Raw genomic sequence first — 14877 nt, 5'->3', positions numbered from 1 at the left:
CTTTTGCTTCCTATCTCCAAGCCAATTTTGGATCCAACTTGCCACTTTGCCCTGTATCCCATGGGCTGTAAACTTCATGACCAGTCTACCATGCGGGACCTTATCAAAAGCCTTGCTAAAGTCCATATATATTACATCGTACGCACTACCCTCATCGACCCTCTTGGTTACCACCCCAAAAAATTCAATCAGGTTAGACAAACACGATCTTCCCTTAACAAATCCGTGTTGACTGTCCCTAATTAATCCTTGCCTTTCCAAATGCAGATTTATCCCGTCTTTCAGGAATTTTTCCAATAATTTTCCCACCACCGAGGTTAGGCTGACAGGCCTGTAATTACTCGGCCCTATCCCTTTTCCCCTTCTTAAACAAGGGTAATACATTAGCAGCCCTCCAAACATGTGGAGATAAAATCTTCCAATGGAAGTATTAAAAAATAAGGACAGAAATACAAACACAAAATACTGTGGATGCTGGAAATCTGAAATAAAAACTGAAAATGCTGGAACTATTCAGGTCAGGCAGCATCTGTGGAGAGAGAAGGAGTTAATCTTTCATGTCGATGATCTTCCGTCAGAACTTGTCAGAATAAGGACAGAATGTATGGCTTTAAAATAGGGACTGAATTACGGTATGTCTGAATGCCCTGGTCGTGTACGATGCCCTGCTTCACCCGAAGACGACGCTTGGTCTTCACTCCCTGTCTGCAGTGCTGCAGACGATCAGCACGTTGAATACATTTAAAAAAATATGTTTGCAATTTGTGGAACTGCTGTTTCCAGAGTTCTGCTTTTTTGGGTCCTGCAATACTGCCGACCGCACCTGATCAGTCATTATGGAACTATTGTTGCCATATCTTTTTGCATTTTGCAGTGCTTAACTAATTTAAAGCTTGAATTTATGAATGTTGAAATTAATCTAATTGGCATCAACCATGTAATGCTTGTAATCAATGTACTAAACATTTCAGATGGTGCAGCAGGCCTGGTCTATAAAGAAGCATCTGTGGTTTTAGTAAGCTGAGCCTCTGGGAATTGCTGTATCCTGTTATCAATAAAATTGGAAAGTTGCCAGGTCTAGCCTTGGTTGGATGATCTATAGAGAATTCATCTCTTGTGCATTCGTTAGAATCATCATAGGCAGTCCCTCGAAATCGAGGGAGATTTGCTTCCACTCTAAAAGTGAGTTCTCGGGTGACTGAACAGTCCAATACGGGAATTACAGTCTCTGTTGCAGGTGGTACAGACAGTGGTTGAAGGAAAGGGTGGATGGGGAGTCTGGTTTGCTGCACGCTCCTTCCGCTGCCTGCGCTTGTTTTCTGCTCTCGGCGACGAGACTTTTTATGGTTCCATATAGGTTTCGACAATGTATCCAAATTTAAGTTTTTTTTTCCTTCAGGCTAAAGCAAGTGGGAAGAAATTTCAGAAAGTCGCACTGACTGTGTCACCACGAGGAATAATTCTACACGACAGTACTAGTAATGAACTAATAGAGAACGTCTCCATTTACAGGTACAATGCACGTCCATTCAAACACTTGATTTAGATACAACTATTGACTGTACACTGACACCAGATAGGGAAGGTGATGTAGGACTCTCATTGCCACCTGACATTTCTTGTTAAACAAAACAAAACTGCTGGCAATACACAGTGTTACTGTCAACCTCTGAAAAGGCAACAGATTGGTTAACATTTTGTGTGGTGACTGTTGACCCTTCTTCACAACCTGTCCCTACATAAAATGAGGCTGAGTAAAAAGCACAGTGTACGGAGTAATACCTTTATGCTTTAATCTTGACAAAACATGAGGGGCCTTTTGAAGATTGTGAGGATCTGGAAAGTCCAATACAAGTTGCTGTATTTACGGAAAACAAAAATAAGAAGTAAGTGTGCAATCGTAAAAGAAAAAAAATACTCGAGACTTAAATGCGTTGGCAATCTGTCATATTTTCTGCTAAATTATAAGTGTTCCCCTGATGTGCGTTGCAATCCCTGGAAGCTAATTTCAGTCATTAATAATTGCAGTATTGTTGAATACCCGTCCGTGTGTGTTTTACCTGACTATACCACACTGCCTGACTGCCTTCCACTACCTGCTATGGGTGGCTTGGGGCAGAGAGAAGGGAGTTGTTATTTGTAAAATAACTGGTGTGTTGCTGTACCTACCCTGTGGCTGCAACCTGCCTGCTTCATCCAGGCTTTCAGTTAGAAGTTCTGGATAACATTTTAAAGTATCAAGAGGCCAATATTGCCCCTTTCTATAAGAGCCATGACTGCCTCAAAGAGGTGGCCACAGGTCGGTAAGGACTCACTGCCTAGTCGGCGTGGAGTCATCGACATCTCTGAAATTGCCCTCCATTTTTCTTCCAGCGGTGATTGTCATTGCGCCTTCCCGGTTGCCGCCCCATCGGGCATGCGCCGACTCCCTTTCCGGCCCTCGTGGGAAATTGCCCTGCGGGAGCGAATCAACCGCCGCTCGCTACCCCCGACAGCTTTCCCCGGGCGGAAAGCTGTTTGTGGCTGGGCGACACGTCCGCCCTTAAAGGGGAGGGCGCTCTGCTGCAGACGCCATTTTATTTCAATTGTTGGCCGACTGCCAGGTCGGCCCGACAATGGCGGCCACGGGTTCGGCTGGGCCGCCAACAGGCAGTGCGGCAGCCCCTCTCAGGTGCCAGGCTGCTGGCCCGGCTGGAACCCTTCCTGGTGGCCCAGTGCGTGCCACTAACATGGCTGCAGCGTTCGCGGTGGCCCTCCCCTTTAACTGAAGCTGATTCTGATCAACGTTCACCCCGCTCCCAGGGCACTTCTGTCCCGCAGCCACCACGAGCACCGTCCCAACCAAAAAAAAATGTAAAGAGCTGAATATCGCTCGAATTTCCGCCCCATGGATTGGGTTGGAGAAAAAAAGTGGTAGGTGTACCACTTTTTAGTCGGGTGCAATTTCGGCCCCCAAGTCTTTTATTTTTGTTAACTCCTCTTCCACTCTTGCCCCCAAAATAGGTGCTGTACGGTGGACACTTTGGTTGCAAACATAACTTGTTGCTCCGCTAACTAATCCGAACCTCTTAAGCAGGCTTCAAAATTAACTGGAGAACATACTCTGCACGCAAGCAGCCTAATTCATTGAAGCGAGCAAAACACATATCACTGTTTAGACATAGTCAGAATATAATGAAAGGGGAGAAATATCCTGCAGTGACACCTTGGCACATGCCAATGTTCTCAATACTTCTATACCAGGTTGCATTTCTGAAGTTAAGAATGTTGAATAAAATCTAGTTGCCACAACACACTTCGAACTGCAGTATGCTGTGCCAAGGTGTAACAGGATGTGGGCTTGCAGTTACAGTTTTCTCCCCAAACCACATGTTTATTTTTGCACCTTTGCATATATTTTGCATCTATTTTCACAAAGGAAAGGGGCAATGCAGATACAGCTAGTGGAGAGGAGTGTGATATTCTGGATGAAATAAATATAGAGAGAGGAAGTACTGAGGGGTTTAGCAGCTTTGAAAGTAGATAAGTCCCTGGGCCCAGATGAAATGCATCCCAGGCGGTTGAGCGAAGTAAAAGAGGAAATAGTAGAGGCCTTGACCATCATTTTCCAGTCCTCTTTGGATCTGGGCATGGTGCCGGAGGATTGGAGGACTGCAAATGTAGTACCCTTGTTTAAGGAGGGAGAAAGGGATAGGCTGAGTAATTACAAGCCTGTCAGCCTAACTTCAGTGGTGGGAAAATTATTGGAAAAAATCCTGAAAGACAGGATAAATCTGCATTTGGAAAGGCAAGGATTAATTAGGGACAGTCAGCAGGGATTTGTTCAGAGAAGATTGTGTCTGACTAACCTGATTGAATTTTTTGAGGAGGTAACCAAGAGGGTCGATGAGGGTAGTGCGTACAATATAGTTATATATGGATTTTAGCAAGGCTTTTGATAAGGTCCCACATGGTAGACTGGTCATGAAGGTTAAAGCCCATGGAATACAGGGCAAAGTGTCAAGTTGGATCCAAAATTGGCTTGGAGGTAGGAAGCAAAGGGTAATGATTGATGAATGTTTGTGTGACTGGAAAGATGTTTCCTGTGGGGTTCTGCAGGGCTCAGTACTGCGTCCCTTGCTTTTTGTGGTATATATCAACAAGTTAGATTTGAATATAGGGAGTATGATTAAGAAGTTTGCAGACGACACTAAAATTGGCTGTGTGGGTTGATAATGAAGAGGAAAGTCATGGGCTGCAGGAGGATTTCAATCTACTAGTCAGGTGGGCAGAGCAGTGGCAAATGGAATTTAATTGAGAAGTGTGAGATGATGCATTTTGGGAGGGCTAATAAGGAAAGAGTATCCACATTAAGTGGTAGGCCACTTAATAGCGTAGATGAACAAAGGGACCTTGGAGTGCTTGTGCACAGAACTCTTTTTTGGGAGGAAACAAAAACATTAAATCGTGGCTCCCCGATCTAGGGGCCGCACCAAACATTTACAAGGCTCTTTTTTGAGGTTTTTTTTGTGGTATTTTTTAAAAGTTTTTTTAAGTTTTATTTTTGGGCACAAAAATCATATTTTTTTTTTTTCCAAGTGCCCCCTATAAAAGGGGAGCGGGACACTAAAAACACCAGCAATTAAAACAAATTCAACTTTAAAACATAAAATCAAATAAAAATTTGGTTGCCAGGCGTGATGATGCACTCCAGTGCCTCCGGTGCCCACCTCTCGCGGAAGGCCGCGAGCGTACCGGTGGACACCGCGTGCTCCATCTCCAAGGACACCCTGGCGCGGATGTACGCGCGGAAGAGAGGCAGGCAGTCAGGTTGAACGACCCCCTCGACCGCCCGCTGCCTGGACCGGCTGATGGCACCCTTGGCCGTGCCCAGGAGCAGTCCTACGAGGAGGCCCTCGGACCTACCTGCTCCCCTCCGCACAGGGTGCCCAAAGATCAGGAGTGTGGGACTGAAGTGCAGCCAGAATTTCAGGAACAGCCCCTTTAAATAATAAAACGGGGGCTGCAACCTTGTGCATTCGATAAAAACATGGAACACGGACTCTTCCAGACCGCAGAAATTGCAGGCGGCCTGGGAGCCCGTGAACCGGCTTAAAAATTTATTGCACGGCACTGCTCCATGCACCACCCTCCAGGCCAAGTCCTCGATAAGTAGTGGGAGGACTCCCGCGTAGAGTGCACTCCATCGGGGACCCCCGCCTCCTCCGGACGGCAAGATGGTACGCCATGGCGTGTCCGGACGGCTGGCGAGGGTGTGCAGGAGCAGCCCATACAGGAAACTCCTCCGCGCGGAACTGAAAGGCACGGAGGGGATTTCCCCGAGGCGGCTCAAGTTGTGAGGCGCCGGCTCCCGAGGGAGGTTTCGGGGTTTGGCGCCGATGAGGAATTCCGTCCGGACGGGGGTCAGTTCGGACGGGATCTCCCCACATGCTTGAGCCTCCTCGATGCACCTAACAGAGTCGGGGCCCAGAGCTGTTTTTAGCGACTCGATGGCATCGGCCGCGTGGCGGACGTCGGCCGTATTTAGGCACCGCGCCAGCGTGTCTGGCGCCATCCAGCCCGCTCCTCCGCCATCGAGCAGGTCCCTGACCCTAGTCACCTCACCAGCCACAGCCCTCTCGTCCGACTGCCACCTAAAACCTCGGTCGTGGAGGTACGGATTCCCGAGTAGCAGCTCCTGCAGGACAGCCGCCACTCCAGCCGGTGGAGAGCTGCGCTTGGTGGAGACTTTGTTCCAGACCCTGGTGAGTTCCTTGTAAAAGACAGGCAGCTCCTGGAAGGCGGTCCTGACGCCCCCCATGCTCACAAACAGGAGCTGCGTGTCGTAGTTGAGGCCGTGCTGCTGGCGGAAGAAATACGTCGCCAGAGCACGCCACCTAGGAGGGGGCTCGACGTAAAGGTATCTCTGCAGGGTCTGAAGACAGAAAGTCGCGAGCTGGGTGCTGACTCACACCAACGACTGACCGCCCTCCCCAAGCGGGAGCCTCAAGACCGCAGCAGAGACCCAGTGCTTCCTGTTGTTCCAGAAGAAGTCCACCAGCTTCTTTATCTTGGCGACAAACGCAGGGGGAGGGGTCAAAGTGACCAGCCGGTACCACAACATGGCGGCCACCAGCTGGTTTGTGACTAGCGCTCGACCCCTGTAGGACAGCACTCGGAGCAGTCCTGTCCAGCGCCCTAGGCGAGCGGCGACCTTGGCCTCCAGCTTTTGCCAGTTTGCCGGCCAGGCTTCCTCGTCCGGGCTAAGGTAGACTCCCAGATAGATGAGATGGGTCGTGCTCCAGGCAAAAGGCCTGAGCTCCTCCGGCAGGGAGTCCACCCGCCACTGGCCCACCAGGAGTCCGGAACATTTCTCCCAGTTGATCCTGGCGGAGGATGCGGCCGAGTAAATCTCCTGGCACTCACGCATCCTCCACTGGTCAGCGGGATCCTTTACCGCGAGGAGCACGTCATCGGCGTAAGCCGAGAGGACGACCTCCACGCCCGGCCCTTGCAGAGCCAGTCCCGTCAACCTCATCCGCAGGAGGCGCAGGAAAGGCTCCACGCAGATGGCATATAACTGGCCGGACATGGGGCATCCCTGGCGCACCCCTCTCCCAAAGCGAAGGAGCGCCGTCAAGGACCCGTTAACCTTAATCAGACACTCCGCGGCGGCGTACAAAAGTCGGATCCGGGCGACGAAATGTGTCCCGAACCCGAAAGCGCGCAGAGTCCCGAACAGGTAGTCGTGATCCACCCTGTCGAACGCCTTCTCTTGGTCGAGAGATAGGAGGGCGACCGACAGACCAGCCTCCTGGGAATGATGGATGAGGTCCCGGACCAGATGGATGTTATCGTGGATTGTCCGGCCCGGGATCGTGTAGGACTGGTCGGGGTGGATCATGTGGTCCAGCACGGCGCCAAGGCGAGCAGACATCGCCCTGGCGAAGATTTTGTAGTCCGTGCTGAGTAGGGAGACCGGGCGCCAGTTCTTAAGGAGGCAGAGATCGCCCTTCTTAGGCATCAGGACGATGACTGCCCTGCGCCAAGAGAGGGGCATCTCCCTGGTCGCCAGACTTTCCCCCAGGACCCACGCGTAGTCGCCCCCCCAGGACGTCCCAGAACGCCCTGTGTAACTCCACGATCAGCCCGTCCAGCCCCGGGGATTTTCCCCTCGAGAGCCGGGCGAGGGCGCCGGTCAGCTCCGCCAGGCTTAGCGGAGCTTCCAGATTTTCGGCGCCCTCCAGGCTGACCTTCGGCAGGTCCTCCCACAAAACTCTACGCGCTTCCTCGCTGGAAGGCTCCGGAGAGAACAGAGCCCCGTAATATTCACGGGCCCTGTTGTTGACGCCCTCCGGATCCGAGACGAGAGAGCCGTCGTCGGCCAGCAGCGTCAAGAGCTGCTTACGGACACTCTGTCTTTTTTCCAGCGAGTAGAAGAAGCGGGAGCCCTGGTCCAGATCCTGCAGGAACCGGATCCGCGACCTCACGAACGCGCCTCGGGACCCGACGAGCTGCAGGTCCTTCAGCGCGGCCTTCTTCGCTTCATACACCATCCGCAGGACCGGGTCTTCGACGACTTGACCGAGACGGGACTCCAGTTCGAGCACCTCTTTTTCTAGGCGCCCGACCCTGGCCGCCCGCCTCTTGGTCGACCCCCTCGCGTACTCTTGACAGAAGACGCGGACGTGAGCACGTCCCACCATAGCCTCAAGGAGGGGAAGCCCCCCTGCTTCCTTCTCCAGTCGGCCCAGAAACGACGGAACGAGTCCTGGAACCGCACGTCCTCCAGCAGCTGGTTGTTAAAATGCCAGTACGCGGACCCCGTCCTCACGCGGAGCGAAGCGAGCTCCGCCCACACCAGGTGGTGGTCCGAACACGGCACCGGCCACATGGAGGCCGCCGGGACGCAGGAAACGTACGTCCGTGACACGTAAAGGCGGTCGACTCTGGACCATCCTACTCCAGGCCTCACCCAAGTAAAGGCGCTGGAGTCGGGATGGAGATTTCGCCAGACGTCCACCAAGTCGAAGGACCCGACCAGGTCCTTCAACTTCTCCATCGCCGTCATGCTCTGCGGGGCACCGGAGCGGTCCCTTGCCTCAAGGGAGCAGTTAAAATCCCCCCCGAGGACAATGCAGTCGCCGACGTCGACAAGAAGAGCGGACACTTCTTCGAAGAAGCGCGTTTGTTGCGGGCCGGGCTGAGGGGCGTACACGTTCACGAGATGGAGCGGCGCGTCCCCCAGGCGAACCGTGACGTGCAGCAAGCGGCCTGGCACGGGCTCCTCGACCCCCAAGATCTCCGGCTGAAAATGCGGGGCCAACAAGATGGCCACCCCACAAGAAGTGGTAGTGAGGTGGCTCATGCAGACCTCTCCTTGCCATTCCAGGAGCCACGTGGCTTCGTCTCCCGGAACGGTGTGGGTTTCTTGCAAAAAGCACACCGCATATTTCCCCTCCCGCAGGAGCGAAAAATTGTTAAATCTACGGTGTGCCTCTCTGCCGCCGTTGATGTTGAGGCTGGCTATGGTTATCTTCATGACAAAAGCATAGTGCAACCTCTACCTAACCTATTGTGGGGGGGGGAGTGGAGTAGTTTGTTGACCTCCACTCGCAGTTCAAGGCCTTGCGCCTTTGATGAGGGCCCGCCCGCGGCCATGGTTTTAGCGGCGGCGCGGACGGACGCGACGAGCAGCCCCGGCTCGGACCATCTTTCCAGGGCCAGATGGGCTCGGTTGCAGCGACCCTGGCTCTGGACCAAAAAGTCCCGGAGTTCCTTTGCAGGAATGAGGGGGGACTCAGCGGCGGGCACGAGGAGATCCACCGCCTCACTGGCGATGGACTCGAGATCTTCTCCCTCGTCCCCCACCGAGTCCCCGTCCCCCTCCGGGAGGTCGCCGCTAGCAGCCGGCCCGTCGACCGCACGAGGTACGGCAAACGGCCCAGCCGCTCCATCTGGCCCTGACTCTGCCCCGATCCCAGCCCCAGGATCGTCGGCAGAGGAGTCCCCACTGGGCTCTTTTAAAATTGGTGCTGGGTCGGGAAGCGACAGCAGAAGGGGTTCCTCCTCCGCCCCAGGAGCCGGGGAACGCGGAGAGACCTGGTCAAAGTAATGTTCCAGGTCCTCCAAGTACCCCAGCTCCAAAGTAGGGGGCGAGGGTTGTTGTTCTTCCCCCTCCCCGCCGCCACCCCCCGGCCCAGCGTGTACAGAATTCGTTAAAATTGTTCATATTTTCCGTTTCTTCCGGGCCGAGCGACACCCGGGGAAGTTGGTTAATAGCTGGGCGGGCTCAGGTTCGGCCTTTTCGGCCCCGCCCACCTCAGTCCCCGGGACGCTCGACCCGGCGGCTACGCATTCCTCCGCTGGCCCCACGCCCCCCACGACAGGCAGATCTTCCACGCCATCCCCGGGAGGCAGAGGCTGGGCAGCCTCGACTGCCTCACCCTCCCCGGGGACAGATTCCTCCTGCCTACGGCGCAGTTTGGGGGCGCTGGTGGGGGACGCGGGACACGCGGCGGGCACCGACTCCTCCACGGAGGCATGTTGTTCCCCCTCAGCCTCATTGGAGCGGCGCCTCCTTTTGTTCCTGGGGGTGCGCGGAGGCAGGGAGACCTCCATGTCTGCCGAGGCCTCCCGCTCCACTCCCCCCTTTTTCTTATCTTGCCCGCGCCCGAACCCCTCTGCGGTATTGGTCAAGGGCTCGGGCACGGGCTCAGGGCACCCGCGCTCGCCGGTGACGGGGTTGGGCTGAGCGCGGTAAACAAATTGTCTGGCGCACCTGAGGGGACCCGCCTCGAGATGTTTCGCCTTCTTCCGTGCCTTCCTTCCGATCGGATGCTCCCCCGCGCCCCCCCGCCGGAGGCCGTGAAAACAAAGGCCCCCGACGATGCCCGCGCACCTACAGCTCCCGGCACGCGGACGCAAATAGGGGGAGGGGTGGCGGCGGCGCCAGCCTTGGCCACCTTCGGTGGTTTGGCGGCCTTGGAGGCGGGGCAGTTCTTGCGAACGTGCCCCACCTCCCTGCAGGCATGGCACCGCATGCCGTCCGACGTCCAGAAGACGCGGTAGGCAGTCCCCTCGTGCACCACATTAAAACTTCCCTCCGTCGTCTCCTCCCGCGCCAGCCGGACAAAGAGCTGGCGGCGGAAGGAGAAGACGTGGCGCAGGCTGTTCTCCCTGAGGCCGAGCGGTATGGGGTTGATCCCTGACCTTACCTCCCCCAGTTGGTGTAGGTGAGGGAGGAGGAGCCCAGCGGGAACAAAGGGCGGGACGTTAGAAATGATGACCCTCTGCGCGGTGGCCTCGAGAGGGTCCACCGGCAGGAATGTCCCGCCCACCGTGAGCCCCTTTTCGAGGGCCAGGGACACCGCCTGCTCCGACCCCAGGAAGAATACAGCCTTCCCAGACATCTTGGAGGCCGTGACAATGGCCGAGGGGCCGACTACCCCAGCCATCGCCCGCACGCACACCTCGATGCTCATTGTAGGGTGAGTGTAGCTCTTGACCCCGTGTTTTTTTGTTATAAGTCTAAATGGTGGCAGGGCAGCAGGAGCCGCCGTGGATGTGGACGCCGCCTGCGCGTACGTCTTAGCTGGCCCTGCCACCGGTGTGGATGGGGTCGCCATCACGGGGTCCCTTTAAGGGCTACACCTACCCCAAAGTCACAGGCCTTAATGGTCTTTAATTGGCCTCGTTGGTGTTTTGAGCAGAGGGAGCTCTTAATGAAGGCACACCTCTCCCCTAGTTAACGAATGGGGAGGGGCCTTGCTCCCTCTGCTCAGTTGTCTTAATTAACTTTAATTTAAGGAGGAAAGGGACTCTCCGAGAGAGCGAGGGGAGAGACAGAGAGGGGGGTGGGAAAGAGGGAAGCTGCGAGGGCAGGTCTCCCCTCACAGCGATGGGTGGGCATTTTTCTGGGGTGCACTCCCCAGATGATTTGGGGGGGGGGGGGAAAGACACAGTCCTTGTAGATGGTCTTCGGGTGGGGGGAGAAGATGTCTTCACCTTGGGCAGCTGGAGCCACCTAGGCACACACTCCCAACGATGATAAATAGGGTGATTAGTAATACTTCAGCCAGGTAGCTCCAGCTATCCCAGGCTAGGCAATGGGGGAGGGGTGCTTCAGTGGTGTGTGGGGCCTAGCTGTAAGCAAGACCCCCACACACGCTTCCACACACACACACACCCCCCGCAATGTTCCGGCCCTTGAGATGGTCTTCTTTCCTTCCCCCCACCGATACAACAAAGTCTTTCGGGGAATGCACCAAAACACACCCACCTGTCGAAGATTGTAGAAATGGCTCTTCCTCCTTCCACACTGGATGGTGCTTTCTCAGGTGGTTGTTCTTTTCCCCCTCTCTCCAACTCTCTGTAGTAGTAATAAATGATAAATTTTCTGCTCTCCTCCTCTCCCTCTGGACGTTGAATTGTAGTAAGCCAGCCCCTTCCTCCTCTTCCTGGGCTGGTCTCGGCTCACTCTAGGCCTTCCAGCCAGGAGCTTTAGCAGCAAGCTCCTTCTCTCACCACAGCACAGCTCCAACTGAATAGGCCACGCCTCCAAAGCTCCACCATTGGTCCACAGATTCCCTGAAAGTAGCAGACCAGGTGGATAATGTGGTTAAGAAATCAAATGGAATGCTTGCCTTTATTGGCTTTGGCTAAGAGCAAGGAGGTTATGCTTAAATTGTATAATACTTTGGTATAATAATTTGGTTAGGCTACAGCTGGAGTATTGCGTGCAGTTCTGGTCGCCGTATTATAGGAAGGACGTGATTGCACTAGTGAGGGTGCAGAGGAGATTTACTCGGATGCTGCCTGGAATGGAGAATCTTAGTTATGCGGACAGATTGGATAGGCTGGGTTTGTTCTCATTGAAACAGAGGAGGTTGAGAGGAGACTTTATTGAGGGGCCTGGACATAGTGGATAGTAAGGGCCAATTTCCATTGGTGGAGGGGTCTATTATGAGGTGGCGTAGTTATAAGGTGGTTGGTGGAAGGTTTAGAGGGGATTTGAGGGGGGCTTCTTTACGCAGAGGGTTGTGGGGATCTGGAACTCACTGCCTGGAAGAATGGTGGATGCAGAAATCCTGACCATTTTTCAGGGATGGTTGGATGGGCACTTAAAATGCCGTAACCTGCAGGGTTACGGACCTAGAGCTGGTAATTGGAATTAGACTGGATGGCCTTTTGTTGGATGGCGCAGATATAATGGTAAGTACTGCAGGGAATAGAATACGGCCAGGGTGATCTCCTGGACTAGTTTCGATCACCTGGATGGATCGGAGAGGAATTTTCCCAGATTTTTTCTCCCTAAATTGGCCTGGGTTTTATCTGGTTTTTGCCTCTCCCAGGAGATCACATGGCTCCGGTTGGGGTGGAGTGTAGAATGTTTCAGTATAAGGGGTGTCACAGTTGTGGTGAGGCGGACTGGTTGGGCTGGGTGCTCTTTGCCTTTCCGTCATTGTTCATAGGTTTATATGTAACTTTTAGGGCTGCTGACCAAGGGCTGTGTGACTCTTTGTAGGCTTGGGTGTACACAATGGGCCGAAATATCTATGTTTCCATTCCAAAATCTTCGCTCCGCTTTCGTCAGCCACTTTTGCACTGGTAGTATTTTGATATCAGATTCTGGGAGACTGGTGACAGTGAGTTGGCTTCCTGAACATTTACACTGCTAAATCCAGAGATAATTACAAATGAGGTAGGCCATTTAACTCTTAGTTCACCCATTCAGAGATTCCGTACAGAATCACCACTATTTCCTCATCCCCACAGTTGCAGCATCCAATTGGCTCTTGAATGACTGTAGGGTTTGCCTCGAACACTCTTTGTATTCATTCTGCATATTGATCACTTTGTGTGAAGGAGACTTCCTAATAGCAGTCTTGTATCTGCCCTTTACTGGTCGGAACCTATGTCCCTTTATTCTATTCAAGCAGTTTACTTTTAATTAACTTTCCACATTTACTTTATTTCATGCCATTAACTGTCATTATTAATTCTAAAAGATCAATTCTTAGACACCATCTTTCAAGGCTGAAAAATCCAAGTGTGTTTTATCTTTCCTCATAACTCATCTCTTCTGCTTGTGTCTCTTCTCTGTAAAGCCTCCAATGGAGTTTAGAAACATAGAAAATAGGAGTAGTAGTAGGCCATTCGGCCCTTTGAGCCTACACTGCCATTCAGTATGATCATACCCACTTGTACATCCGCAATCTCTGTTTATAGGCCACCTATGAAGTAATATGGAGGCTGCCTAGAACGTCTTTTCCTATTTCTCCTCATCCCATTTCTGTACTTTCACAATCACATTCTCTCTCTTGCATGGAGAGGTTTAAAGTGTTACTAAATTCCGGATTTGTTTTTGGATCAGTGATCTTTTCAGAATGAGTGAAATGTTTCTCACCTAACTCACACCAGGTGTTCTCCATTGGCACTTTATAAATTTAGATTGAAAGTGTTCACACTCGTGTTTATTGTGGCTCAGTGGGCAGCACTCTCGCCTCTGAGTCAGAAGGTTGTGGGTTCAAGTCCCACACCAGAGAGTTGAGCACAAAATCTGGGATAATATTTCAGTGCAGGACTGAAGGACTGCCGTCTTTCAGATGAGATATTAAAGCAAATCTGCTCTCTCAGGAGGACGTAAAAGATCCCACGGCACTATTTTGAAGATTAGGGGAGATCTCTGGTGCCCTGGCTAATATCTTTCAATCAACATCTCTTTAAAAATAGATTATCTGATCATTATCACAATGCTGTTTGTGGGATCTTGCTGTGGACAAATTGGTTGCCGCGTTTCCTACATTACAATAGTGACTACACTTCAAAAGTACTTTATTGGCTGTAAAGCGCTTTGAGACATCCGGTGGTCATGAAAGGCGCTATATAAATGCAAGTCTTATATGTCACAAAACTGTGCATCTACAATTGCTAGCTCAATGAGGGGGAGCCGACTTTAGCAATGTAACTACGGGCAGCCTACCACAGGTGCTGCTCACCTGCAATCCAAACCCAAGCACCTGCCACAGCTTGCTTTTACCAGCCAACCTTCCCTATCTGCTCTGCAGCTGAATTTACCTCCCTCATTTCAAAGAACTGTTTTCCAAGTCACTGGAAACTAGTTCGCAGCGGTAGGATCATTTTCTGCAGACGGAGTGGCTGGATTAGTTGGGTGTGGACATTCATTTTTATTGGAGGCTTAATTGCCCAATTACTACACAACTGAGGGCCACTTATTTTAATCTTTTTAATGAACGACTAAATCTAATCCAAAGAAACTGGGATTGAAGGAAGGTCCTTGCCACTTGTGATATTTAAGATGTCACAATTTAAAAGATCAAAATTCTCATCCTTATTTTCAAATCCTTCCAGGGCCTCGACCCTCCCTATCTTTGTAATCTCCTCCAACCCCACAAACCCCAAGATGTCTGCGTTCCTCTAATTCTGCTCTCCTGAGCATCCCTGATTATAGTCGCTCAACCATTGGTGGCCCGTGCCTTCTGTTGCCTAGGCCCCAAGCTCTGGAACTCCCTGCCTAAACCTCTCCACCTCTCTACCTCTCTCTCCTCCTTCAAGACACTCCTTAAAACATATCTCTTTGACCAAGCTTTTGGTCACCTGCGCTGATTTCTACTACTGCGGTTCGGTGTCAATTTTTTAAATCTTGTAATACTCCTGCAAAACGCTTTGGCCCGTTTCACTATGTTAAAAGCGCTATATAAATACAAGTTGTTGTTGTTGTAATATTTTTTCTTAAACAATGTCCTTGTTTCATTACCAGGATATCCTATTGTACAGCAGACAAAGTACATGATAAAGTTTTTGCCTACATCGCTCAGAGCCAGCTAAGTGAGACATTGGAATGTCACGCCTTCCTGTGTACAAAGAAGAAGCTGG

The 14877-nt window shown here is 52.1% G+C and overlaps 1 protein-coding gene across 1 annotated transcript in view; it reads left to right on the top strand.

The window, feature by feature from the left end:
* Positions 1-14877, top strand: part of ldlrap1b (low density lipoprotein receptor adaptor protein 1b) — a 68195-nt gene that overhangs the window by 36869 nt on the left and 16449 nt on the right. Inside the window, exons 3-4 of the mRNA XM_070899080.1 lie at positions 1400-1512; positions 14762-14876. Coding sequence (XP_070755181.1) covers positions 1400-1512; positions 14762-14876 — 228 coding nt within the window. The remainder of the gene's footprint in view (positions 1-1399; positions 1513-14761; position 14877) is intronic.

Source organism: Pristiophorus japonicus, chromosome 14 (assembly GCF_044704955.1).
Source record: "Pristiophorus japonicus isolate sPriJap1 chromosome 14, sPriJap1.hap1, whole genome shotgun sequence".
NCBI lineage: Eukaryota > Metazoa > Chordata > Chondrichthyes > Pristiophoridae > Pristiophorus > Pristiophorus japonicus.
The sequence above is the reverse complement of the archived record's forward strand: the minus strand, read 5'-3'. Positions and strand labels throughout refer to the sequence as shown.